The sequence below is a fragment of the Lipomyces tetrasporus genome, assembly GCF_029532465.1.
Source record: "Lipomyces tetrasporus strain NRRL Y-64009 chromosome Unknown POJ06scaffold_13, whole genome shotgun sequence".
NCBI lineage: Eukaryota > Fungi > Ascomycota > Lipomycetes > Lipomycetales > Lipomycetaceae > Lipomyces > Lipomyces tetrasporus.
This window is the reverse complement of record NW_026611608.1, coordinates 706,049-732,400: the sequence shown is the minus strand read 5'-3', so window position 1 is coordinate 732,400 and position 26,352 is coordinate 706,049. Positions and strand designations below refer to the sequence as shown.

General features: G+C 48.0%; 12 protein-coding genes across 12 annotated transcripts; 7 read left to right on the top strand and 5 right to left on the bottom strand.

The window, feature by feature from the left end:
• Positions 1 to 63: 63 nt before the first annotated feature.
• Positions 64 to 2,325, bottom strand: POJ06DRAFT_263613 (nucleoside phosphatase family-domain-containing protein). The gene has a single exon (XM_056188907.1). It carries the CDS (start codon positions 2,103 to 2,105, stop codon positions 276 to 278), a length of 1,830 nt encoding a protein of 609 aa, XP_056040324.1. The 5' UTR covers positions 2,106 to 2,325; the 3' UTR covers positions 64 to 275.
• Positions 2,326 to 2,469: 144 nt separating this feature from the next.
• On the bottom strand, positions 2,470 to 5,287 carry POJ06DRAFT_263611 (P-loop containing nucleoside triphosphate hydrolase protein). Its single transcript, XM_056188906.1, has 4 exons — positions 4,875 to 5,287; positions 4,605 to 4,818; positions 2,872 to 4,552; positions 2,470 to 2,812 (listed from the first exon to the last, which is right to left on the bottom strand). The coding sequence occupies exons 1-4, from the start codon at positions 5,097 to 5,099 to the stop codon at positions 2,587 to 2,589; spliced, it is 2,346 nt and encodes a 781-aa protein (XP_056040323.1). The 5' UTR covers positions 5,100 to 5,287; the 3' UTR covers positions 2,470 to 2,586.
• Positions 5,288 to 8,438, top strand: POJ06DRAFT_263610 (uncharacterized protein). The gene is made up of 3 exons (XM_056188905.1): positions 5,288 to 6,087; positions 6,141 to 7,076; positions 7,128 to 8,438. Exons 1-3 carry the CDS (start codon positions 5,474 to 5,476, stop codon positions 8,398 to 8,400), a joined length of 2,823 nt encoding a protein of 940 aa, XP_056040322.1. The 5' UTR covers positions 5,288 to 5,473; the 3' UTR covers positions 8,401 to 8,438.
• POJ06DRAFT_263607 (uncharacterized protein) lies at positions 8,439 to 9,145 on the bottom strand. The gene is made up of 3 exons (XM_056188904.1): positions 8,945 to 9,145; positions 8,681 to 8,874; positions 8,439 to 8,623 (listed from the first exon to the last, which is right to left on the bottom strand). The coding sequence occupies exons 1-3, from the start codon at positions 9,032 to 9,034 to the stop codon at positions 8,563 to 8,565; spliced, it is 345 nt and encodes a 114-aa protein (XP_056040321.1). The 5' UTR covers positions 9,035 to 9,145; the 3' UTR covers positions 8,439 to 8,562.
• POJ06DRAFT_45500 (uncharacterized protein) lies at positions 9,127 to 12,594 on the top strand. Its single transcript, XM_056191070.1, has 5 exons — positions 9,127 to 9,282; positions 9,338 to 9,415; positions 9,487 to 9,669; positions 9,723 to 9,839; positions 9,886 to 12,594. Exons 1-5 carry the CDS (start codon positions 9,268 to 9,270, stop codon positions 12,550 to 12,552), a joined length of 3,060 nt encoding a protein of 1,019 aa, XP_056040320.1. The 5' UTR covers positions 9,127 to 9,267; the 3' UTR covers positions 12,553 to 12,594.
• A 434-nt stretch (positions 12,595 to 13,028) lies between these two features.
• Positions 13,029 to 13,630, top strand: POJ06DRAFT_241500 (uncharacterized protein; the record flags this gene model as incomplete). The annotated part of the gene is made up of 2 exons (XM_056186138.1): positions 13,029 to 13,181; positions 13,244 to 13,630. 2 exons carry the CDS (start codon positions 13,029 to 13,031, stop codon positions 13,628 to 13,630), a joined length of 540 nt encoding a protein of 179 aa, XP_056040319.1.
• Positions 13,631 to 14,313: 683 nt separating this feature from the next.
• Positions 14,314 to 15,805, top strand: POJ06DRAFT_263600 (TFIIH subunit Tfb4/p34). The gene is made up of 4 exons (XM_056188903.1): positions 14,314 to 14,450; positions 14,507 to 15,114; positions 15,168 to 15,426; positions 15,480 to 15,805. The coding sequence occupies exons 1-4, from the start codon at positions 14,393 to 14,395 to the stop codon at positions 15,662 to 15,664; spliced, it is 1,110 nt and encodes a 369-aa protein (XP_056040318.1). The 5' UTR covers positions 14,314 to 14,392; the 3' UTR covers positions 15,665 to 15,805.
• Positions 15,806 to 16,008: 203 nt separating this feature from the next.
• Positions 16,009 to 17,852, top strand: POJ06DRAFT_271884 (Cullin repeat-like-containing domain protein; the record flags this gene model as incomplete). The annotated part of the gene is made up of 3 exons (XM_056189534.1): positions 16,009 to 16,191; positions 16,247 to 17,177; positions 17,230 to 17,852. The coding sequence occupies 3 exons, from the start codon at positions 16,009 to 16,011 to the stop codon at positions 17,850 to 17,852; spliced, it is 1,737 nt and encodes a 578-aa protein (XP_056040317.1).
• A 505-nt stretch (positions 17,853 to 18,357) lies between these two features.
• Positions 18,358 to 19,143, top strand: POJ06DRAFT_241498 (SGNH hydrolase-type esterase domain-containing protein; the record flags this gene model as incomplete). Its single annotated transcript, XM_056186137.1, has 1 exon — positions 18,358 to 19,143. One exon carries the CDS (start codon positions 18,358 to 18,360, stop codon positions 19,141 to 19,143), a length of 786 nt encoding a protein of 261 aa, XP_056040316.1.
• Positions 19,144 to 19,206: 63 nt separating this feature from the next.
• Positions 19,207 to 20,564, bottom strand: POJ06DRAFT_45476 (TAP42-like protein). Its single transcript, XM_056191068.1, has one exon. The coding sequence runs from the start codon at positions 20,406 to 20,408 to the stop codon at positions 19,269 to 19,271; it is 1,140 nt and encodes a 379-aa protein (XP_056040315.1). The 5' UTR covers positions 20,409 to 20,564; the 3' UTR covers positions 19,207 to 19,268.
• Position 20,565: 1 nt separating this feature from the next.
• POJ06DRAFT_45477 (uncharacterized protein) lies at positions 20,566 to 23,973 on the bottom strand. The gene has a single exon (XM_056191069.1). The coding sequence runs from the start codon at positions 23,810 to 23,812 to the stop codon at positions 20,834 to 20,836; it is 2,979 nt and encodes a 992-aa protein (XP_056040314.1). The 5' UTR covers positions 23,813 to 23,973; the 3' UTR covers positions 20,566 to 20,833.
• Positions 23,974 to 24,196: 223 nt separating this feature from the next.
• On the top strand, positions 24,197 to 25,761 carry POJ06DRAFT_287103 (NUDIX hydrolase domain-like protein; the record flags this gene model as incomplete). Its single annotated transcript, XM_056190254.1, has 4 exons — positions 24,197 to 24,969; positions 25,079 to 25,198; positions 25,255 to 25,473; positions 25,532 to 25,761. The coding sequence occupies exons 1-4, from the start codon at positions 24,672 to 24,674 to the stop codon at positions 25,759 to 25,761; spliced, it is 867 nt and encodes a 288-aa protein (XP_056040313.1). The 5' UTR covers positions 24,197 to 24,671.
• Positions 25,762 to 26,352: the final 591 nt, after the last annotated feature.

Here is a 26,352-nt window from a genome sequence, read left to right as displayed (position 1 = left end):
GCGCCAGATCTGCACGCCTGTCACTAGATTGCATATAGCTCCACTTCGTCATGCATACAGTTACTTGGCTAATATTTCATTATTAATACCATCAATACCATCCAACTGAAAGTAGTTCTATGATAATCGAAAGTGCAAGTACATTTTCTACTGCCATTATAACCAATTGACAACAAAAGGAATGTCACAAAAATTAAGACGCACCCAAACAATGTTCTGAAGTCCAACTTTGTAATCTGAACGCCATAAATAACCCCACAATGTATGCATGCATTTTAGACCGGTGTGGCTGCATTTGCAACCAAGTTCACACCACTCTCTAGTCGGGTTGGAGTATTAGCTCCAAATACTCGTCGACGATATCGTTTTGGAGTCAGCGTAAATGTCAATTTCCGGCGACGGACTTTGCCAATGAGGACGTACGCCATCGCGACAAAAATTGCTGCAAACATCAAAAGTCCGGGTAATCTGCGTTGGCTAAGCGTACTCTGCGCTGATATGGTCGTGATATTGAAGCCATAGTCGTCCCACCACCCATCAGAGTCATCATCATTCTCGGGAATTACCGGAACCACTTTTCCAATGTCTAACTTCTCAGGAATGAAGTTGCCATTGTTAGGGCCATATCCAACAAGGGATTGGCTCGAGTTGACCGACGCCAGTGTGGGAGCCAGAGGAACCTCACTTGACGCGTACAAGACCATTTTCCCCAAGGTCCAACTTAGCTCAACACCATTGATTGTGTCAACACTCTTGAAATGGTCCACGAAACCCTTGCTGGTGGCAGCTTCAACTACTTTGTCGGTACCAGTTGTCGATGCAGTCAACGCCGAAGTCCGGGGTACACCAAAGCCGGAATGGAGGACATTCATGACCCAAGAACCCTTAAAACACAGAATTTTTAACTGGTCCTCATCGATATCCTTCGTATCTTTCGCCGTCTCTAGTTCTGACCAGTCACGTGCACAGAAAGCCTGCACTTTTTTGGAAAACGTTGCGTAGTCATAAGCACCTGCGCCCGCCGCTCCGTCTAATTCAGCATCGCTGCCACCGGCAGGCACCACATCTGCAAACAGTTTGGACTTCATCGTATGCCAATACTCACTAACTCCAATAAAGTGATTAACATCAAAATCAATATTTGGAGCGTGCACACCTCCGAAGAGACAGGGATCGTCATTACATGGCAGGGTTTTCGATAACAGTGGATACGTCTTCGCAAGGCACTCCGTCAAGTTGCCAGTTCCTTTCAAGGTCCGACCACCTAACAGCGGTTCGTCATCTTCTAGATAACCATTCGGTGAGCATGGGTCTATGATTATTCCTCGCTCATCAGAGTCTAAGTTCTCTGTCTTGCCCAAGGAATACTTTGCATCCGCCTCTTCGACAAGTAGCTCGAAATACCGTCTATGTGCCTCGTTTGCTCCATATCCCAACCAAGTCGACACAAAAACGCTGAATTCTCTCGGCTCACCGGCTTGAGTGCGCAGTCGAACTGAGTATAAATCGTCCATGTGTTTCTCCGCCTCGGTGGAGTTTGGCGCGAACGCAACCTGGGCAGAAGCGCCGCCCATATCCAAAAACCCATATGTATGGTGTCCCTTTCCGTGATTGTGTTTATCTGGACTATCCAAAGAACCCATCATATAGTTCAGTGCCAGCCAGCCGTACAAACCCTCTGTCTCACCATCAATGACCTTGACATGAGCGTCACAGTCTGTGAGCAGGAAATTCGACTGTCTTACTATATATTGGCATGTTCTGCTAAGTAGTTTCTGCTGGTCTCCGGGAGATAATAGTCGCATGCCGGCTGTTGCGTACAAGAAAATCGGTGTCTCGGCATGTTTCTCCGGTGGGATGATGGTCTTTGCATGATCTATTAACGGCTCCAAGTGCGACTCTGCGAGATCATCAATATGGGTGTTGTAAGACGATATGCCAGGTTTGACTTTCTTGTGCCAATGGTCGCCGCCTTTGCCGACTTTCGGAAGCGTACTCTTCGACGTGAATGTTGATGGCCAGGAATAAATCTGCACACGCGACCCGCTCGACCCGGCGTCGATCACAATGCCGTAGCTTGTTACCTTTGTTTGTATACTAGGCATTGAAAGTCTGGAGCTCTCGTTCAAGACTTGTTGCTGGTCTAGAGCCTTGGGTAGGTTGTGAACAGGAAGGCATCAAACAATGCAGCGTAATTCACGGTCAGCCACGAACAACGCTCGGGATCGGTTGATATCATATCAAGGTGGCGGAGCGCCGCGTTAAATGCTCTCCACAGTGCAGTTCTGCGGCGTCGTCTCATTGTGAACGGCGTGACTAGCTAAGCTATTTCTGGATACATTTGGTGCACAAATACATCCGCATTTTATAGCCAAGATTGACAAAATGAAGAAAACTATAAGTTAAAACATCCGAAATTTTATAAACTGGCAGAAACCAAATAAATGCTATTGGAATTTCAAGTTTATTCAGCGACGCAAGTTGTATCTCTGTCAAACGTTAAAAATGCATAATTATATTCATACACCCAATCTATATTACAAAGGCAACCAATCTATCGACTGTATCATTCACATTCACTTCAAATCACGTATATCTACCTTTAGCACCTCCATTCTTGTTCAGAGCTCGTGCTCTCTTTTCAGCACGTTCTCTGGCAACCTCCATTTTCTGCTTCACCCGTTCTAGACTCATCTTCACGTCGCCCTTCTTGAAAGTGTTGATATCGAAGTATGCTGGAGCAAGCTCAAACAACCACTCTGGTTTGATCGTAGTGACGGTGCGGATATAATTTTTTGTCGTGAGGACAAACCTACCAAAGACAATTAGCAAACTAAGTGAATAGAGAGTAGCAGAAGAAAGGCTACTTACTCGTTATAAATAACCCATTCGCTTTCCTTTTCCAGCAGAGTCGATGGATGCAGAAGAACGTCCTGATTATCTTTCGCAGTAATGTAATGCTTCCCTGACGAACTCTTCTTCGCAATCTGCATGAAGAAGCCGCTAGTAAGCGCCCGTCGGATATTTGTATAATAATTAGGATCTTCAAACGGTGTACTAATTAGATCAAGATCATTCTTCTCCATGATACGCTTAAGCTGTAACCGAACATTGTCTGCGCTTTGAAGCGACCGAAGTGAAAGGAAATGATCATAACACCACTGAGCTAGATTATACTGTGCCTCTGGGCCCTTGAACGCATGGTAAACATTTAGGAGGGTAAGATGATCCCCGTCGACATGGCGGAAAGTCATCTTCATCTCATCTGCTTTCTTTCTCGCGCTGTTGGGTCGAACAAAGACGCTAGGAACGGATAGTAACGCAGTAAGTGACAAGATTTCGTTCGAGCAATAGAACTCTGGCGAGGTAATCAGCATAACCGCCAGCATAGGGTCTAGCGGGAATTCGGAAGCGAGACGGCCAAGGGCAGTCAAATTTCCTTCATCATCCAAACACGCCAAGTAATTCAGTTCTTCCAAAGCTCTCATCATAGTCTCGGGCGCAGGCGGATCCATGAAGTCGAAATGAACAAGGTCATCGATTCCAAGCTTCTTCAATTCTAGAACTGTAGAAGAAAGGTTACTCCTCAAAATCTCTGGATAGCTCTGTTCGTTCAACTCCTTCTTAAACGCTTCTTCGGTATAAAGACGGAAACACTTTCCTGGTCTTGTACGACCAGCACGACCAGCACGCTGCTGAGCTGAAGCTTTCGAGATTGGAGCAACAAGAAGAGATTCGACACGAATTCGGGGATTGTACACTTTCTGCTTTGAAAATCCCGGGTCAATGACATAGACAATACCATCAATGGTCAACGATGTCTCCGCGATGTTGGTAGAAACAACGATTTTTCGTCCTGGGGGACCATTTTTGACTCTAGGACCCGGAGCAGCCTCAAATATCTTCTGTTGCTGTTGCGGAGGCAGTGATCCATAAAGTGGGTAAACTTTCAGTTCTCCGCAGTCGGTTTCGCGGATGAGTTCGTCAGCTTCCAACGAAATCTTTCGACATGCATCCTCAATTTCTTCTTCACCTGTTAAGAACAGCAAAATATCGCCAGCGGGTTCTGTGGCATGAATCTGAAGCACCGTCTGGATAGCGGCTTCCAAATAATCACGCTGATATTCTGGCGTGTAGTAGACCTCAACAGGATGTGTTCGGCCCGGAACGGCGAGGAGTGGCGCATCATGGAAGTACTTCTGAAACTTCTGGGCATCTAGAGTTGCTGACATGATAATGATTTTTAAGTCTTTTCTCCGCAGCGCAACTTCCTTCAGTAGGCCCATGAGGATGTCGGTAGCAAGTGTACGTTCGTGGGCCTCATCAAGGATAATGCAGCTATATCTGCTGAGATTGTGATCATTCATGGCTTCTCGGAGAAGCATACCGTCCGTCATATACTTTAGAATGGTCTTGTTGGATGTGTTGTCTTCAAAACGAATGCTGTAACCAACCTCCTCGCCGAGTGGCACGTCAAGCTCATCAGCGACTCTCTTAGCAACCGACATAGCAGCCACTCGTCGAGGTTGTGTGCAAGCAACTAATTTACCCTCTAATTAATGCGTTAGTGCCCGTCCTCCATGATATTTCGTATCCTTACTTACCAAGTTGTGGTAGGTCATCAAATAACACAAATTGTGGTATCTGAGTAGTTTTGCCTGAACCAGTTTCACCAACGAAAACCAAGATCTGAGTTGAATGATAAAGATCTAAAAATTCCTGTCGTTGCAAATGCACTGGCAAATTACGCCGAACTTTCAAGATATCAAAATACTTCTGCGATAGCTGCTTTAAGTTGAACGGATTTAGAGGACCCTCCTACAACAGCCGATTAGTATCCCTTATTCCGCAGTCTCAGAACAGTCAATACAAACCTCAGCTTTAAGAGCCTGTTCGGCACTTGTCTGATGCCTCACAAAGTCCGAAAGGGGGGCGTCTTGAAAACCATTTACGCCACTCCTTTGTTCGATCCCAAGCTTCATTTTAGGGGCTGACCGTGGAAAGAAATTATCGGAGTCGTCCTGGTTGTCGGCTAAATATGGATTGACGACTTCGTCCGCCGATGGTTTATACCTCTTAGGTGCTCGTTCTTCAGGCATTTTTAATGCAGAATGCAGAATGCAGTATGTGTATTTTCTGACGACTGTGTGAGGTTGTGCGAGATGGCGCTTGGAGATTTAACGAGAGAAAAAATTGGCGGTTGAGAACTGAGTGCCGTTCGCGTTAGTTACTGTGGCGTCGAGAACTCCCAACGAATTCTATGACTTCATGTATGCGCTTATTGCGGTGCGCTTCGATAGTTGTGAATAATACAGGATACGGGATAGTACCGATTTTACGAAATTCGTTTATTACCGTGCAGCGGTTGGCCGGAGGGCTGGTCGGGATTGAATCGAAATTACTAGTTATCTTGGGCCACCCGATTAAATACTTAGGAATAAGTGGGAATCCGAGCTTGTGGTAGTTTGCGGATATGGCCCGCCGCTTGACGAAATATTTTATTGAAGCATCTGATGTCCTCTCTCAAGCAGCACGGATCCAGACCTCTCAGGCAGGCGAGGAATTCATTAAAGCTTTCTATGAGCTTCTTCGGCAGTTTCAAACCAACTCGGATTTTATTCAAGTCTCAGAAGACGTTGATCCCGAAGTATTCATTTCTAAATATCTTATTGATCTCCTAAAACGTATCGATGAGGCTTCGAAAGAGGATCAAAAGGATAATCCGGACGTGTTTTCTATCGCGTTGGGCGATATGAAGACGATCAACGCACTTCTGGATCTCATTATTATAGAATGTATTTACCCGTATCTTACACCAGGTCTCGGTATTCCACTTGAAAATCGTCGGAAAGCCAGCAATTTGCGAAAAACGAATTTGAACGCCAAGCTACGTGCTCTCATTTTGAGCCATGTAGTGGATACGCTGGTCGATATTGTTGAGAGCGAGAATGATATTGCTGATGTGATTATGGGTGGTCAATACTGCACGGATATCATATCTGGTTTGGTAGAACTGGGGTTCAGTCCGGCGACTTCCACAGATGAGCCGGTGAAGTACAGAAAAGGGTTCTCGGACTTCTTGAATAGGTATGTCGTTTTAAGTCCGAACAAACTACTGTTGTGAGCTCACGCTTAAATAGGATCCAAACTTATACGTTGCTATGCTACGTCACTATGCTGATACACAAGGATACGCCACCGTGGTGCATACAGTTACTCACCCGGACTCTTGCAATGATCCCTATCAGTCGACCGGACGACGGTGTTAAGTCACTTGTTGAGATGATCGGAGGGTTGCGTGAAGATGATCAGATATCTGTCGACAGGCTCGATCGGGCAGCTAAACTCCTATGCAGTATTCCTAAAGGGGTACAGCCTCGAGAATACTTTGCTCAAGTTGGCGAGCAATTGCTCAAGATTCTTGACAATCCTCAACAGAAGCTCTTGGTATCATCTGCGGTACAGGTTATCGGATCAATGCAGAAGTCGCGTCCCAGAGTTGTGGGCGACTTCATATTTAAGCCTGTTATTGATTCGCTTATACCCCAAATCGATGTGAAGGAAAATGCTGATGTCATTGTTAGCGACACGGAGTTGTCAAAAGCTATAACTAGGCTTTCACAATTAATCCGCAACTCTCCTCCAGATATCATAGAGATTTTACTGTCTCCAGTATTTTACAGTTTATGGGCATTGGCCAACTTTCAAAAGCGAACGAAGCGGGCGACGAACATTGTAATGAGCTTGCTGTCGGTGTATATAAAAGCTTGTCGTCCAGATGAGAAGATCGATGGTCTGGTCCACAGGATCTATTATGACGGCAATGAAGTCTGGAGATATGGTAGTGGCGAGAATGGCCAGATTGAAATACGGAAAAGGGGAAGAACCTACACAGAGCTTGCAGCCGAAAATGAACTCAAATCTGGTCTGGAGGGAATCGACAATCTCGAACAGAGGACGGGACTTCTTCTGGAGCTTATTGATGGCCTCGATAAGGCATCTGTGAGAAAAATATTCCTCAAAACTGTGCGGCGATGGCTGGTGAAGAGAAACGATTCCACATCTGACCCATTGCAGTAGGTGACAAGTCTATAATTGAAAAGTGAAACCCTGACTAACAGGTACAGAGTTTTTGCCGATCTGCGATTGCTGGAGGGAATATTGGAAAAGCATAAGTCTGAGATTATCAAGTCGCCGTCGGAAATTGTTGGACTCGTATCTAGTATTCTAGACCAATACTACACCACGTTACGCGAAATTCAAGATGCTAAGAATGCCTCAATGCCGATATCGGCGCAGTTGGCTGGTATCGTATCACCACCGCCAGAAGCCGATGCTGACTCGGATGATGAGGATGATGAGAAAGAGGAAATGGATACAGACGCCGAGAGCGTGTCAGTTGCGATTTCTTTGCTCTCAGCGATAGTTTCAGAATCTTTGGTTGGCCAAGCACATAACTTTAGCCCAGATGATCAACGTGTATTGAAATCGTTCGGACCTGCACTCAAATATATAGCAGAACACGGTCCGGAGAGCGTGTCATCCTCAGCTGCGACGCTGGCGCTTTTGCTCAATGAGACTGAAATCCCGACTGCTCCATCCAACCCTCATCTAAGTGAATCTCAGCAGAGGTATCAGTTGGCACTTAGTAGCCTTCAGGATCCCCTAATTCCGATTCGTGCTTATGGATTGCAGCTCCTACGAACTCTGATTACGGAACGTGATCCTGTGGTCAATGTAGACGCTGTCCTAAAGATATATTTTTCTACTTTGAACGACGAAGATTCGTTCATTTACTTGAATAGTATTAAAGGTCTCCAGTCATTGACTGATATACACGGTATCTCTGTCATAAAGAAGTTGATCGCGCAGTACACGGCTCCTGACAAATCGCCGAGTCTCGACGAGCGTCTTCGGATTGGTGAAGCGATTTTGCGCACCGTACAACGACTAGGTGATGCACTCACAGGCATTAATGCCGATATAATTGCTCATGCCATGGTCACAACCATATCAAATCGCAAGCTTGATACGCGGATTCGGTCGTCCGCGTTAAGCATCCTCGGTATGGCTTGCGAAGTAAATCCAAGTGGTTTATCTGCATGGGTCAAAGATGGAATTGAGTGTGCCTTGGGTGTCCTGACATTTGAGTCTGATGAGGAGAAGACTCCACTGCGTCGGGCGGCTGTCGTGCTTATTGGATCTTTACTCAATGGCGTTCGTGACCTCAACCAGTTTCCGAAAGAGTTTGCGAAGGAGATAGTGAGAAACATGCGATACGTAAGAAGTTCTGATGGAGATGGAATGGTACGCGCGCAAGCGGGAAATGTTTTGGACATTGTAGGTGAGATGATCAGCGAGGAGCTTGCTGTGTCGCAACCAGATCTAAAACACATGTAACGTATATTGTAAATTATTGATATTGTACATAGATGACTATATATTGCAATGTAAACTTTTGTATGCTCCAATAGACATGGTCATAACGTCAATTTTGGTGTCGTCTTCGCCGTATATCATAGCATCACCTTCCCCAGTAATTGCCAAAAACCATGATTCGCTTCATTCTTCCATCTTTTCCTCGTCTCCACCTGCTGCGCTAACCCAAAGAACATTATTACATCTACTAAATGTCAGTATGGATTCATCCCTGGATCAAGCGCGTTACAGTGCCTCTAACCTAATCATGATCTCCCCCAGGGCTCCCTTATTCTCGCCATCAATGTACTCGACTGTACTATCCAGCTGCAGATTCATGTATGAATCAACTGATATCAAGACTCCTTTATATTCTGTCTTTCCCCATTTTAGACGGACAACCACGTCTTTGCCCGTTAGATCCTGTAAAAAAGGCTTCGGATTGATTGGAGCAAACTGTATCACATCAGCGAACCCACGAAAACTCACAGAGCAATTAAAATTGCAACAAGATAATTTAACTTACACCAGACATTATACAGTCTATGCGTATTATCCAAATGCGGATCGTGAGAGTATAACTTGAAACGATGAGATTTCGACGGTGTGAGGGCATCGCAGGGTTTCCCAACTGTGATCCAATCACGTGCTAGTCAGTCATGTGTCACAAACCACATTGACTTTAGCTTGTGGTGGCAGACTCCGGACAATCAGTTCACGAGGAACCTTTCCTAGCAATCGAGAACTAAGAGAACCTGTCCTGGAATTGAGCCAGTCGCTGGAACGGAGTAGCAGAACGACTGAGGAAGAGTAATTTTTTTAATTGACTCGTGCTCGCGTCCACTAACGATGGCACTCGCTGCGGTATGGAGATGGTGGTTTACCATACGAGCCTCTTAACTAATCTGTACGATTGTAGTGGCGCCAGTTTACATTTTTCGATGCGCTACCTATTAGGGATCCGGCGGTTGCGGATGATGATGGACCACTCTATTCTGTATGTGAATTCTGGAAGATTGCGAACAGCCAGAGCTGCAGTTGGAGACAGCTTGCTGATGGTCAAATTAGGATCCAAACGTGAGCGCAGTATGTGCTGGATCGGGCTCACTATACCTGGCGACGAATAAAGGGGTGGTCAAGATTGTTTCGAGGTCCTTAAAATTACAAGTATCGTTCGTGGCTCATGACAGTGGCGGTGCCATTACATACATGGAGCAGCTGGATGGGACACCGAATCTTATTACTGTGGCAGTATGCTAGGCGCTGGCTTTGAGCAGGTTAGAGTATATGCTCACAATTGTTAGGAAACTGAGAATTCGGAGCCCCAGGTCCGGTTATGGTCGTTAGACAAACCGGACAAAAAGGCTACTGGTCCGAAGTGCAATGCTTCTATTACCATCAACATGAAGAAGATATGGGAGGTAGGCAAGTCATAATACGTTGTCTGGCACTTAGCTGACTGCTTAGATTACCGCGTTTGCTGTCTCCGATGACCTCTCGGCCATAGCATTAGGATTGGCCAATGGAAATGTCATTCTAGTTCGAGGCGACCTTCTCAACGACAAAGGATTGAAGCAGAAAGTGATCTTTGAAAGCTCAGACCCCGTTACTGGTTTGGCGTTCTATGAGGCCAGCAAGACGTCACTTCTCTACATCGCAACAACTACTCGAATTCTCACAATTTTCACAAGTGGTAAAAGTCAAGGACTTCCAGCTCGTGTATTGGAAGATAAAGGCTGCGGCTCCGGATGCATGGCCTTGAAGAAACCAACAGGTGAGATCTTAGTGGCACGAGACGATGCGATTTATTTTTATACGCCGTATGGACGGGGCCCATGCTACATGTACGATGGTCCGAAAGATAGCATATTTGTGTACAAGTCGTACTGTGCAGTCGTCTCGCTCTCTGCAGCATCTTCTGACGCTAGTGTGCAATCGTCGCTGCGTCGATTTGTAGGAAGCGTTCCTTCGCGGGATGATCCATTCGGCACGACAAAATTCACGATCCTCGATACGGAAAATAAATTTGTTGCATATACGGGCCATTTTGTGGATGGCGTGAAAGCGATCTTTGCAGAGTGGGGGGATTTGTATGTGCTTGGTGGTGACGGCCAATTGTATCGGCACCAGGAAAGGGATCTGCAGTCGAAACTGGACATTTTGTATCAGCGGAATCTTTACAGCCTTGCATTAACGCTTGCCGTTAATGCCGGCGCGGATGACAAGCGCGTGCTCGTGATCTATAAGAAGTATGGTGACTACTTGTATGACAAGGGCGAGTACGATGAAGCTATGGGCCAATACATCAAAGCGATTGATGGTGGTGAGGCAAGCCAGGTTATCAGAAAATATCTTGATTCGCAAAGGATATACAATTTGACGTCATATCTGGAGGAATTGCACAACCGTGGTATCGCTACGGCGGACCACACCACTTTACTCCTTAACTGTTACGCCAAGTTGAAGGATACAGAGAAATTGGAAACATTCATCAAATCTGAAGGCGAGAACCTGAAATTTGATCTTGACACCGCTATTCAGATGTGTCGGCAGGGCGGATATTTCCAGCAGGCCGCGTATTTGGCAGAGAAGCACGGGCAGAATGATCTCGTGGTCGATATTACACTGCAGGATCTTGGCGATTATAGATCCGGTCTACGTTTCATCCGAAGTTTGCCTGCGGAGGACATGTACTACAATCTTACTCGATACGGTCGTGTTCTGCTCCAACATGTACCTAAAGAGACAACCTCGCTATTTATCGATTATTTCACAGGCAGATACAGTCCTCGAAAGATTGTGAATGTGGCCGAATTTGATCCCTCAGCAGCGGCTGCTCTCGGGAATGAGCAGCAAGGTCCCACATCGCCTATGCTTGGGTTTCCAAATTACAAGAATTTGATCCCATACACGACTGGCAGCAGGCCAGCATCCGTGATATCTGGGCCGATAGTCGAGCCTGCACCGACAATTATGAGTACGATTACAAACAACGTTGGCAAGCTGTCCAGTGCCGTTGTCGGAGGTGTATTGCCGAGTAGCAGGGCGTCGGTTGTCAATGCGCCAGGAACTGCAGATGCTGCTGTTATTGTCTCCGACGCAGTTATTCCTGATTACAAGGTACCCAAGCCGCGTACAGTGTTCGCCACGTTTGTGGATCAGCCCGAAGAATTGATTGTATTTTTGGAAGCCTGTATTGCGCATCATCGTGTTGTTGGTGGACAAGCCAGCGATGAGGCCGATATGTACACGACGTTGTTCGAGATGTATCTCCAGCGAGCGGAAGCTAGTGCGACCGAAGATGAGAAGAACAAGTGGGAAGAGAAGAGCAAAGAGCTTATCACAGGATTTAACGCTCCGATTGATCAGTCAAATGTGTTGTTGCTATCGCACCTGTACTCGTTTAGAGACGGTCGAATACTGGTGCGCGAACGCGAGAACTTGTATATTGACATTTTCAGATCATCTGTGGCAGTTAGTGATACGCTTGGTGCTATCCAGACCTTGCATAAATACGGTGACGAGGAGCCAGAGTTATATCCGTTGGCGCTATCGTACTTCACGTCTTCCCCCGAGGTCATGGCTGTCGCGTCCGATGAGCTCTCCCAGGTCTTGAACAAGATCGAGCAGGAGGGGCTTATGGCGCCCCTCCAAGTTATTCAAGCATTGAGTGTGAATGCAGTTGCGACAGTGGGCATCGTGAAGGGATACTTGTCTGAGATCATTGAGCGAGAGAAGAAAGAGATCGAAACCAACCGTCGTCTAACCGAATCGTACCGACAAGAGACTCGGGCCAAGTTGGATGAAATCCGGGAGCTGGAGACCGAGCCTCGGGTGTTCCAATCGACGCGATGCGCGAGCTGCGGAGCACCATTGGATCTTCCTACCGTACATTTCATGTGCAAACATTCGTACCACAGACGATGCCTGAACGAGGTCAATGAGGACACTGAGTGCCCGCAGTGTGCGCCAAATAATGCCACCATTCGTGCGATCCGACGTGCGCAAGACGACATGGCGGATCGACACGATTTGTTTAAGACGGCTTTGGAGGAAGGAGATGATAAGTTCAAGGTTGTTAGTGACTTCTTTGGAAGAGGTGTGATGGAGCAGGTAGACTATTTGGTTGAGTGATTACTAGGCGTTGGGTATTTGCAATTTGTATAGATAGAGCTGGATTGTTTGTGGGTAAGTTAAACGTTCTTAATTAATAAATATTTATGTAAACGGCGCCATCTGCCATATCGAGGAAGATTCACCAGTACGATATTGAGGCAGTCGCAAATGGGCAGGCAGCCTTCTAGAAAGAGTTGCAGGGTCCAATAGCACGACAGGGCCCTTGCCTGTGAAACTAGTCACAACGCAGACGCAAGCTGTTGTGACTTTGTGAGTCGAGGCAATGCCCGTGACCTGCGGACATTGCCGAAGTCATCAGGCGCACTAGTAAACTGCAGACTGCGTCATGCTTTCCAAGGTAGCGATCGTATATTAAGCCGTGCCTTGAGCCATCTTTTCTGCTTCTCGGCTACAGTACGCTTTAATCTGTTTATCCATATATCTAAGCTCTCGGTTATCTAAAGGCGCATTTACACTCATTTGTTGCTAGCAATATGTGTCTCTTCTGTTGCTCGGCCGATATCATCCTCATCCTTCTCGCCATCCTCTTCCCGCCTTTGCCTGTTTGGATCAAGCGGGGAATTTGTTCGGCAGATTCTCTCATTAATATCGCTCTGTGCATGCTGGGTTTTATTCCTGGTTTACTGGTACGAATTGTCGTCGTATTTTTGTTGACTGCTCTTGTACTGACGACGACGACGACGACTAGCATTCATGGTACATCATTGCTCGCTACCCAGAAGAGCCGTTCATTGACACTACCGATCTCGAGTCGCAGGACCTTGGCCGTCGGCCGCAGTCTGCCCCCGGATTCACCACCTTTTACAGTCGCCAACAGTTTGTCTACTCTCCTATCCCACAGCAGGACCCGAACGTTTTCCGTCATAACTCGCCCGCCCATGCTGCCCAAGCGCCAGCCCCTGCCTCAGCCCCACAGCAGACCGGGGTCTACCCACCAGCTGTCTCCGTCCCTGTCCAGGCTGATGATGTTGCTACCGGCTCAAGTAACAATGAAGCCGTGCCGCCTCCATATGAGGAGATTGACAGCGCGAGTCAAAAAGACAACAAAGTCCAGCGAGATGATTATTCGTCCTAGAAGTGCACCATGTCAAAGCTGGGGTTAGTCACACGTATAGTTCAAACAGGACTTCTATGTAATTCTGTCAGGGTCTTGGTCAAGTCTGCATGAAAACGTCAACAAAATTTGCGGCGAATAATTGGTTGTGTGGGTGGTAATTTATAGAGTTGGATAACTTGTGTGATGTGGGTTGCCCTACCTGGTAATATTTTAATTGGAGTATTCTGGTCTTAGTATAGCTTATTTTTGTAATATTATGCACTATCAAACAGTTTGTACAGTATCAGCCGATATGATCTGATTGTTGTCATAAGCAGTTCGCCAGCATTGCGCGTTCGTTCGTGGCTTGAAAGGATGTTTTGTTGAGGTGACGATATATAGTAACGATTTAGTCTGCATTGCCGCTTGCAACAAATGTCTATGCTAATCTGAAGAATTTACGGGGTCAAGATAGATAGCCTTAATACAGGCGAGTGGCAGTATATGTGATAATTTTACGATTCAATATGCAAACTGCCGAACCTGGTAGTGGTGGTGCTGGAGCGAGTAAATCTAAAACTGGATTTGATTATTTATTATGAATAAAATGAACGAGTAAAGTTGCAAGTATTAGCGTCCTACTGAAATGAGTTGTCCAATTGTAGACTAGGACTAGTTGTTATAGATAATGTGGTGAGTGTCGACAATTTCCACGCCCAACTCCCAACCAACATCGCGTCACAAGATACAGTGTTGAGACTTAGACGCCATGCTACCGCACGATTACTTGCCGTTCTCGCCATGAACGCCGTGGACGGATCGTCCCATGTTCCACAAGACAAGTTTGCGTCTGAGTTAGGTAAGTTGAATGCCTACTACATGTATTCGGCAGGACATATGGCTGACCGTACCCAGAGGAGGAACTGCCCTCGCTACTGGTGGTGATCCTCGACACGAGCCCGCTTGGATGGGGCGCGCAGTCGCCGCCAATTTCTTTGCGTGATGCGGTTGCCTCGTTGCTAATATTTATTAACTCACATCTTGCGCTAAGTCATTCGAATGAGGTAGCAGTTATCGCCGCTCACACGAATTGCGTCCGGTTTCTGTATCCAGTGCCAGGCGAGGATTACAAGAAATTAGCACCAAAATCGACGGTAACAAGCGGTGCCGAGAGTTCAGACGATGTTGTCGCAAATGGCCAAAGTAACGGACACAATGGAGGCCTGAGTGATTCGTCGATATATCGTCAGTTTCGGGTAGTGGACGAAAGCGTACTGAAGCAGCTTGAAATGCTTTTACTTGCCACCTCAGCGTCAGATATAGAGCACAACGGAAGGATATCGGACGCTACATTGATATCTGGTGCATTAAGTACTTCGTTGGCATATATCAACCGTCTGATTGGTGGAGTGAATGACGATGGCCAGAAGATGCGGGCACGGATATTGGTGGTCAGCGTTTGCTCTGACCTTGCCTCACAGTACGTTCCAATCATGAACTGCATCTTTGCAGCTCAGAAAATGGTGTGTTCTACAGTAGTTATAATATCTAGTATATCTTCTAATAAGTCCAACAGAAAGTGCCGATTGACATTTGCAAAATTGGCAACGAAACGGTCTTTCTTCAGCAAGCAGCGGATACAACGGGCGGTGTGTACCTGCACTTGGAACATCCCGCGGGGATGATACAGTACTTGATGACAGCCTTCTTGCCAGATCGTGTATTGCGGAAGCATTTAGTTCTACCTACACTGTCGAGCATCGACTTTCGCGCTGCTTGCTTTTGTCATAAGAGGATTGTGGATATCGGCTACGTCTGCAATATTTGCCTATCAAGTACGACTTTACAAGGCGACCTTCTAGGTTTATTTTGTACTAACGATATGTAGTATTTTGCCAGCCGCCGGCGGATGGCAGCTGCGCAATTTGCGACACGATATTTGATCCCAAGGAACTTGCAAATCTGCTGAAAAAGCCGATTGTCGTCGCAACCGGTGTGCCGAAGAACAAGGCAAAGAAGAAGAAGAAAAAGGGCACAGATTCGACTCCCACTCTCACACCCGGCGGTCCGTGATATCGTTAAGGAGTTAAAATTTTAGATTTGTATATAATTTTGGATTTGCAAGGGTGGCTACTTTTGTGTACATATATCTTGTGAAGTATTCGTACGGCGTAATATGAATTACGATTTGCTTCGTAATTAGCAGCGCTGATTGATAAAGATAATAGTACTACGCCGACATGGTGCGTGTACTTTTAGGACGTAATACTCGATGAAACCCGACCAGACCCCACGCGTTGCCCTATTTACACGCTCCGGAACTCACGATTCCGGGGCTCCTGCGTCACGGTCTCCAAACACAGACCCCGAGACCATCCGACTACTGCCACGTACACTGTTCCTTGTCACACTTCCTGATGAGTGCGATTCAAGACGTCAAGGAGAAGGACTCGAAGGAGTATAAGTTGCGCCGGAAACGGAAGCCGACGGCGAGCAATGGAGGTGGGTCTCACGGTCCTCGACAGTCAATGATCCCGTCCATGTCGTCCAACGTGAAGGGACTGAGTGCTACTGGACCGGAGTATGATTATCATGAGAAGGTATACCCGACCGCTCTGTAGGAAAGGCTTGAGAGTTTTCGCTAATAGTCTGCAGGTGGGCACATTACTAAAGCGGTATTCAACGCGAATCTCTACGTCAGGCTTCGGATCTTCAAAACATAAGAAAAAAGGCGAGAAAGAGAAATACAAAAATGCATTTCTCTCTCCAGAAAATTTCCCGATAGCAGCGGAACCGTCGCCTCCACATTTACCAGCGGCGCGGCCGCCGGCAAATCGAACTAACTCCAGACCTGGTGATGCGCCGTTTACTCCTCGGCAGCCCACACTTGTGTCGGCATCGTCGTCACAGTCAGTACAAACGCTCGAATCTGGACGAGCGCAGAATTTACCGGTATTGTCGGGCCTCGACGAGAAAAAATATCTAATCCCGGTGACGGAGTTTCAAGATGGCAAGTTCGATCCACAGAAATACATTCAGACTCAACTTATGGACTGCGCGGACTACCAAGTCCGTGACTATCTCGACAAATTGCGGCAGACACAGGAACAGTTATCGAAGGACATGCAGCGGAACTTATTCAACAACTACAGTCAGTTCGTTTTGATTTCATCCGAGATAAGAACTCTGGAACAAGAGATAAGAAGTACAAGAAACATGATGAATGAGCTATCTTCGTTAGTAGTTGATATGCGAATAAGTGACAAAGACGGAGATAGCACGACTGGGCCGAAAGACGGCAACAAAGACGAGACAGTAGACATGCCCATTCTAAGAAAGCAGACAACGCGGCATAGGAACAATTCGCAAGCCAGTGCCACAAACAGTGTCGCACCGAGTCCAGTATTGACTTCCGCTCCGAAAGGATTGTTACGCTCACTGTCGTCTGCCTCGGTAGGCAGCGTCAATGGCAAGGTGAAGAATAGGCCGGTGAAACCTGACGCGATTTCTGAAGAGCAACTTATGGAACTGGACGTTTTGATTGCGCATCGACGGACGGATGCTGCAATTGACATTATTAGAACATGTACGTGCTGATATTATTGGTGACTCTTGTTAGCCTGCTGACGGGACCGCAGTGAAAGTGAATACATCGGAGGACGAAGTTGATCCAGACCTGAAAGAACGCGCCGACCAGGTTTTCGACATTCTTGCGTATGACTTAACCTCAGAATTCACACCACGGAGACAAATTATTGCTACCAGCAATCTGTTGCTAAAACTGGGCTACGAGGACGACGTCCGAACAAGGTTTCTTCAGGCCCGTAGTGATATTATTGGCCGGCGTGTGGACCAGGTCCGAAAGAATCCGGAAGATATTTCGTTCTATGTCGCCCAAGTCGCGACAATCACGTTCACTCTTATGAAAGCCACGATTGAGATTTATAAGGATTGTTTCACCTCAAATTGCATGGCTTCCAGGATTGTAGATTGGACATATCGACATGTTGAACACTACGCTAATTTCTTCGCCACGGCCATGGATGGAGTCAGACCTCAGTCCGAAGCCTTTTCGCGCGCTGTGGCGTCGACAAAGAAGCAGTCTGAGCAGTTAAAAGATATCGGTATGAATATGGATTTTGTCCTACGAGACGTGCTAGATCCTCTGGCTGATACACCTCCTCTTCCGCCGCGGAGAACTGCACTGCACTCGTCGTCAGAGCAACAATCATCGTCACCAGTTAGTGGTATTACCGAATAGAAGAGCTGCATTGAGAGTATGTAAGGTATTACTATTTGTGTGTAACTGTATTCATTCGTTCCGGCATCACTGAGTAGACTGGCCATTGTGGGTTATTTGGATAGGGGGCGTATTTGCTAGGACAGGGATGTTTACTGTATATTTTCTAAAATCTGTGTAAAAGGTGTGCTTACAATGGAGAAGTATGAATTGCAGCCTAGTCATTCATTGACTGTACCGTATAAGATATTGGAGCATCCATACTGGATTTGCTGCAGTACCGCCGTCTTGGCTCTCATAACCTTCTTTCAAAATCCAGCTTATCAATATAGACACAGAAATAATGTAGGCGACAGTCGAATAAATGACTATTCTCCGCATCTCATTGTACTTGGCTCTAATTTATGGCATTGTCAACATCATTTACAATAGCTCTGTGTCACCGTTTCTGAGCGGCCAACTTCCGACGACGCGGCGGTTGTTCGGGCAAGGGGACACATATCCAGACCCGTCGACTGACAGCACAATGCCGCGAACACCAGGAACGACTGTTTACAAAAAAGTCGTGCTGATTGGAGATTCGCAGTTCGAATTGTCATGGAATCCCGAGCTCGAATTTTGCTTTCCGGCGGCGCTATCGAATTATTATGGTCGACGCGCGGATGTCTTGAATCGCGGGCTGGCCGGGTACAATTCAGTTTGGATGCGGTCCCAGTTGGACAGAGTCATCCACGAATTGAAGCACTATGATGCCGATGTGGCACTTTTGTTTGTATTGTGGTTGGGGACGAACGATTCGTGTCTGGAGTTCACAGAACATCATGTTCCTGTTCCCGAATTCGTGACCAACGTGCAATCTTATGTCAGTGAGATTAAGCGAAACTTTGCATATGCTCGGATTCTACTGGTTGCGCCGGCGCCAATTAGTAAAGCGGGATTAGCAGCTTCGACGATGCGTACGAAGGGAACGGATCGCACGCAGGCTGCGACGAAGGAATACGTTGACGCACTGCTACAGTACTCGGACGATCCAAATGTGGTGCGGAAGATCGACTTGTTTAGCGCGATAGTGGATGCCGCAGGCTACGACTCGAATACGACCATCTTTGACGAGAATAGTCCCATCACAGAGGACGCTGATCTCAAGATAGCAAAGTTCACGGTCGATGGCCTGCATTTAAATGGCAATGGATACAGAGAGTTGTTCAATTTGGTTAAGTGTACGTTAGACGATTGGGATGGTGTTCGGGCGTCGGATATAGACGGAGTTGAGCCAGGATGGGCAGACAAGGCAAGGAGATTTAGGAAATAGAGGGTGTTGTACAATATGATTATAATTTTATCCTTGTTGACAGTTTTGGCTATCCTCTGTTGAGCGTGTTTCCCGAACCTCTGAAGAATAATGTTAGAGCCAAGCTTCTGCATATGGTCGCCAGCTTACCTTGGGTTCGCTTCGGCAAACTCATCCCATTGTCGCAGCCTGTACGTCTCCTGATCGTTCTCTTCTTCATTGTCCTCGTCCTTCTCGACCTTCTTTTCAGAATCTGGACCACCCCCTTCAATTATGTTGCCTCTTCTCCGTTCTTCCTCTAGATACTCATCAATTGTCATGGTAGGCAACACGTAGTCGGGCTTGAACACGTTCTTCTTGATTTGATCCCGTGAAGAGACGATTGTGAATGGCCTATTGACTTTCCCCTCTGCGCTCAACATTGGCTGGGTATTCCGTAGCGGCGCATCTACTCGCTCGGAGTAATCATCGTTCCTCGTGCCAGATTCATCCACCGGTGGTTCCTGGCGCTCCGGAGGCACAGGTCTAGCGGCTGCAAACGCCAGAATCTCCAATTCCGAATCGAGTCCTTGCAAGGCATCGAACGCACGCTCGACAAACAAGGCGATTTGCTTCAAGTACAATTCCCTCGCAACCTCATCATCGGCGTCATCCTCCTGATCGCTGCCCCTGTCAAGATTCCGCGCTCGCAGGTCTTTAACCTTCTTTTCAATCTCCTTTTCCCGGTTAAACTTCGCGATTTTGGCCATGCGCTGTGCACCCGGGTCCGTGAACCTGCGTGCGTCAGCCGCGGCGAAAATCGGCGTGTCAACAGGCGCGTCCAAGATCGCGTGCAGCAGCCTTGCCGCAGGTTTGTCCAACAGCCCGTACGAATCGCATACTGTCACAAACGAAAGATACAACCCTTTCGACTTCAATGCCAGCGGTTTTCGGCCAGCCAAGGACGCGGTGTAAATCTTGTCTGTCAGCGTCGCGAGGTAGTAGTCGATGGCCAGGTACGGCAAGTCGTTGGTCGCGATGTCCTCCACTGATTCGTTCACGCTGAACAGCGAGAGGTGCTCGGATTTAAGTTTTGTGATTTCTAAGGAGGAAATTGCCTGCTTTAGCGTGGTTTGGTAGCCTTCGGAACTTGAGATGTCGTATGCGGCTGGATCCTGGGCGGTGGACGTGCTTGACGGTGTCTTGATGAAGACTGTCGTGTCTGCCATGCCGCGGAAAAGCTTCGCATATAGAGATAATGCGTGTCTGAATTCTTGCTTTAACGTCCGGTCGTTCGATGATGCCATTATGAATATGTACGAGAGTGTATTGGCCAGATGTAATCTGAATGTGGATGCTGATGTTTAGATTGTTTGCCTGATCTGATGAAAGTTGGGAGAAGTCATCTTTGACGAGGAGCCGAGATAGATTACGCGTGTTCTGCACACTACAACTTCCAACGTCATCACTTTAATGGTCAATGCTAATGAAATATATTTGTACTAATCGCCAATTCCTGCTCCAATCCGTACACCATAATGCATATAAAATACCAATAATATCGACTATATACAATCATGAACCTTCATGCTTGCCCTTCCCGCCGTTACTCTCCTCCTTTTGGCCGTTGGTCTGCGCGTTCGCACCGTTGGTCCTTTGCACCGGTTTCCGACAAAGCGCCTGCAACCTGCTTTCCATTGCTTCAATCTTGGAGCCAAAGGCGTCGATGGACTCATCCAGATCGTGTAATTTTGCATCGAGCGTTCGCACTTCGTACTGCAAACGTGCAGCTTCCACGTCGAGATCCCGGATTCCGTTGGCGAGATAGCTCTCCCGTTGAACGGCATGCTGGTAAGCTTGATGCAGAGTATCCGATTCGGAGATAGCATTCTCGCAAAACTGACCGAGATCTGCCGCCTGCATGGCGTATTCGCCGTAAATATTCTAGACTGACATTAATATATATATGAAAGCCCGATGGCAAATTAAACCGTACCTCAGCTCGTTTGACATTAGACTCGCTCCACTCTTGCATTTGTTTTACGCGCTCGAGGAGTCGACAGATATACTCGGTAGGATAATCCCACTGCGAATCCCACCGCAACACGCGGCGTTCGAGAACCGAAAAACTAGCTCGACGAACGACTTTACGACAGCCTTCGATTTCTGTAGGATACAGGCCACCGTGGACGCGAATGGCCGACCCCCCGTGACCGGAGATGTCTCCGAGCGAGACAGTGGACCGGCTGACAGTGTCCTTCTGCTCCGCAGCCAGATTGGCGAGATCGCAACACGATTTGATAGTCCGTGGACCAAGCAATAGTGACTCACAAGTCCGCCCTTCATTATAAATCATAATCTCCTTTTCGATGTCCTTTAGCCGTTGACTGTCACTGTTGGACAGCGGGTCGGCTGTCGTAGGCGCGATACTGCCTTCACGGGCGAGCTCGTATTCAGGACCACTGCTGCCCGACGGTTCCGATTGTCGCTGATTTCGGCTGCGAGTGTGGGCACGACCGCGACCATCGGGACATTCGCTGTCTTCGACGGCATCGTCGTAGCCGCGGTCGTATCCCTCTTCGTCGTCCTCGTCGTCGTCTGGTTCGGGTATAATGAGCTCAACGTCATCGTGTCCCTTGCCGTCCGCGTCTGCCGGAGTTGAGCCATCTGTTGCCGTGGATGGCGGGGTAGAGGTTCCCGCGGACAGAGGAGTATTATCATTTTCTACCAGTGCAGCGATTCGCTTAACACCCTTGTCGCTGTACACCATCGCAGCGTTGTTCTGCTGGTCGTCACGGCGACGGCGAAGGTTTCCTGTCAATCTGTTGACGCCCGAGCGGATTGCCTCGTCTGTCCTGGTTTTACCCCGGCGCATTGCCGTCTTGATGTCGCGTTTAGAAGGCGGTGTATCTTCTCGGTTGCTGCGTCTGTTGCGGTGATATCGGACGAATGCGGGAACGTCGTCATAAGCTGAGGGTGTTGAATAGTCGTGCGAGCCCAGTCCTTCGCCGTCGTAGTTCTCATTCTGTTCCGGTTCGTCGTCGTCCTGGTCGGTTTCGTCCTCAGCGAAAGAGTCCCCGACTGAAGACGCAGCAACTCCAGAAAGCGTAGGATGCAAAGAACTACTATCATCCCCATACGTTACAGTCGTGGATGCAAGCGACGTGGCGGACTGGAGCGGCGGTCGTCGAGGTGGTTGATATGCGTTCGACATCGGTCCCGAAGGGGTTGTGGTCGACGGTGTTAATGCGGCGACCGCGCTACCATTAGTGGCGGCGCCGTCAGCTCCGTCCTCGATTCCATTCGCAAATTTGGTGTTCCTGACTTGCCGCGCAAACTCCTTGTTCATTTTGCCGAGCCAGAGATATCGGAGCCAGTGGCCATATATGTTCTCAATAAACCGATCGTAGTCTGTAGTCTCGACATCGATGGCGTTTTGCGTGTGCATGCCTGACAAGTCTTGAACTGTTGTCTTGACGACTTTTGTCAACGCAAACCGCTCTGATGCAGAAATTTTACCGGTAATGCGAAATAGTTTGTCGCGCGTTGGGCCGTCGAGTTTCGCGGTCCTATTCAACTTTTGCTGTCGTTGGAAAGTGACGATACCTTGGCGAAACCCTTCAACGTCGAATGGATCTTTGGCGACTTGCGCCCCAGCTGCGTTTAGACGATGGCGACATCCCACAACCATGCCAAGAATCGCAGCGATTGTGGTAGGTCCGAGCACTTTATCGGCCGGGTCGACGCGGTAATGGGGAACGCCGACGTCGTGCCACCAAGCGTTGATGGCCCTCTCGGTCAAGTCGCACAATAGTCCATTTATGTCAGACCGCCGGAATAGACCAAAGTAAAATAGCGATATCTGTACCAGCTTGACGATATTTATAACGGCACTATGGAATGGAACACGGTCGCTCAAGCGATATATCTGATAGAACTTGTCTCGACTGGCATCAGCCGGCTTGTTGAGCGTTATTCCCGACCGTCCGCCACAACCCATGCGTCGCAAGTTTTCATTGACAATAAAGTCGTTGGTGTGTAGCGATGCATTGCCATCGGGGACGTTGATCAGGGTCAGTCCGGACTGGAACGAAGACAGGTTTGTGACGAACAGCGTGCCGAGTTCGCCGCATGTTTTCGGGCGGGCATGCATTTTGGACAGATCGTCGACATAAGCTTGCAGTCTCTTAGACCACAGCTCGCGGTTCTTGGGCACGGTGATCGAGCCGAGTGAGACGACATGTTCCGGATTGCCAGTGTAGCAGATGATCATTGAGCTATAGCAGCGCGCGCAGGCCCATTGCTCGATGATGTAGACCTCGTAGCCTGTGACCGTGATTGTCGTTGGCTTTTGGCCATGACGGTCACGGTCGACATAACTTGCGTCCGAGCCTCGCAAATAGCGAAGTCCGTCGACGTCGGCGACGAGGAATCTCACCCAGGCATTTGCGGACGTGGGCAGCCCAGATTGACTGTGCTGGCGGGATACAATAATCGGTGACATTGTCGACCCGCGAACGGGCGAGAGCAGAGTCGTAGTAGTGGTACGGCGACTAGGCGGCGATGGTGAGCGAGTGTATCGGCCGGCGGCATAGGCAGCGATGTGTGTCGGCGTGTGGCTCGCGGTCGGAGTCGCGGCCGTGACCTGGTCGATATTGGCGGCGGCTGGCGGCCGCATGAGGGGTTGGAAGATCGTTTGGTGGAACGCCATCGACGACGCGGTCGATGGCGAGTGGGTTGTTGTGCCGGCTGTCGTGGCGATAGTCGACTAGTCGCTTGTATTTAGTGTTGGATGGTCATTCATAGAAATAATATTATCAGACGCAGCAGCAGCAGCAGCCATGACAAGTTAGCGGCACAGCTTCGTGAGTCGGTTGGTGGTCTGAACGTGCGGCGCCGGCGGGGAGGCGCTGGCCCGGCAAATCCACATGAACGCGGCTGTGTGGAACCGAATTCGCTCACTGTGCGAGGCATTTGTTCGCCCGTGGTGCAGTTACACTGGACACGTCTTTGGCTTAGTCATACCTACAATTAGTTAAGTTAGCTCATTATGTGGCACTGCTCTATATCCGACGCGATTAGCAGTAGCGGATTCATCAATAATGCTACGTCTAACTCCGGAGAGGCTAAGTTGCAAAAAGGCAGCAGCAATATCGCCATATATATTCAATCCCCACTCTTGCCGCATAACTGCTGAAGAGTAAATAACAACATATTCTCCACCAATTATTGTTATTATGGGCAGTTTGCAGTTACTGAACGGCGTCGGAAGACGCACAATGATGCGATAGTTAAGGCCGCAAACGTCAGATTGTGCGGCTTTCGGGTGCGGCCCTCGTGTTCGGGAATTTCGTGTTCGTCCGAAGGCTTCTCACAAAAACGTCGGGATCATATTTTGGCTGCTTCTTGGGCGCCCCACCGCCGGTCCCATCATTAACTCATTATTATTATCATTATTCTTTTGCTCCTCCTCGACCCGGTCCTGCGCATTTAGTCCATTGACTCGTACGTAATTCACGGCTACACGTTTCGCTTCCCGTCGTCCAACTCCTCGAGCCCTAGCAAACGGAATGACTACCATCACTGAGTCCACGTTAACCAGGGACAACATCTTGCGCCTTTTCCCTGACGTCGCCGCCTCGGTGGAGACTGAACGGCCATCCGTGCAGGACGCTCAGCTCTTCGATGGCTACGATGAGGAGCAAGTCCGTCTCATGGAGGAGGTCTGTATTGTTCTCGACTGGAACGATATTCCGTGCGGAAGTGCCAGCAAGAAGACCTGTGAGTCCCTTTTCTTTGTTCGCTCGCTTGGTGTCTCCATCATCGAGTCCAACGAGGAGCACGTGCACTATCTCTTTGCAGTACCCGGTCAATTATGACACTGGCAGCGAGTTTCTTGTGCATGCGATGATTAAAACTTCTTTTTTGCGGTGCAACACCGCGTCGTGTTGCGCCAACAGTTAACAGTTCTGGATAGGCCATCTCATGAGCAACATTAACAACGGTCTCCTTCACCGCGCATTTTCTGTCTTCCTTTTCAACGACGAGAACAAGCTCCTGCTACAACAGCGCGCCGACGAGAAAATTACCTTCCCAGGTGGGTTTTGTGCATTCTTGGTTTGACGCGTAAGTGTTAATCGCGTTATGATACAGGCATGTGGACAAACACCTGCTGCTCGCATCCTCTCGCGATTCCTTCCGAAATTGGGTACGATCTGCCCACGTCTATCATGGGCGTCAAGCGCGCCGCGCAGCGAAAACTGGATCAAGAGCTGGGCATTCCCAGTGACCATGTCCCGGTGGACAAGTTCCACTTTTTAACCAGAATCCATTATAAGGCCCCTAGTGATGGCGTCTGGGGAGAGCATGAAAGTACGTCGTTGTCGTGGTTTTGTGTTGGGCGTTAACAATTTTGACCGATTATTCCTAGTTGATTACATCCTCTTCATAAAGGCGACACCAACCGTCAAGGCCAACCCCAACGAAGTTAAGGACGCAAAGTACGTGACTGCCAAGGAACTGCGGGAGATGTTCGACGACAAGGACCTTACGTTCACTCCATGGTTTAAGTTGATCTGCGAGACCTACCTGTTCGACTGGTGGAGTAATATGGACGAGGTCACATCGTTCCGCGAGACAGAGATCCGCCGAATGCTATAATTGTTCGGCTTATCGGAAGCTTGACGAAACTGGGCAACGTTAGATTATTTCAATTTGGCTATCGACGTAGTCGTCTTCGACTAACAATAGAGTTGGTATGGAGTATTAATTTTTGATATATCCTTTTTGTCCCGGTTTCTTGCAATCTCTTCTCGCCTTTTTTTTGCGGGTGTACACGAAGATTAAGAGCGAGGTGTAAGAATCTTTAATTTCCCAATTTTTGTGCAGATGTTTTATGCTTTGGATCCTGTTCAGGCATATTATATAGGTATTCGGCTCGGCCACGCAAAAAAGGGTGGATCTATCTTTCATATTTATGTTTGTTGTTAGTTTTTTTTCATTGTCGTTTCTTAGACTATAGACGGAAAAGTCTGGTTGTGTGCTCTCTAGTATGTCGCTGTTTCTCGTTTAGGACGCATGCAAACCGGAGTTTGTTCGTGTTCGTGTTGTATAGGGCTGTTCTCGTTCCTTGTATTAATATTTTTTCGTTGTCTTTTTGTTTGTTTTGCGATGTATCTAAAGTCGTGTCCACTGACGGCACAATTTTTGGAATTTGACGTTGTGTCGGGATTAACTAAGCTGGCCGAATTT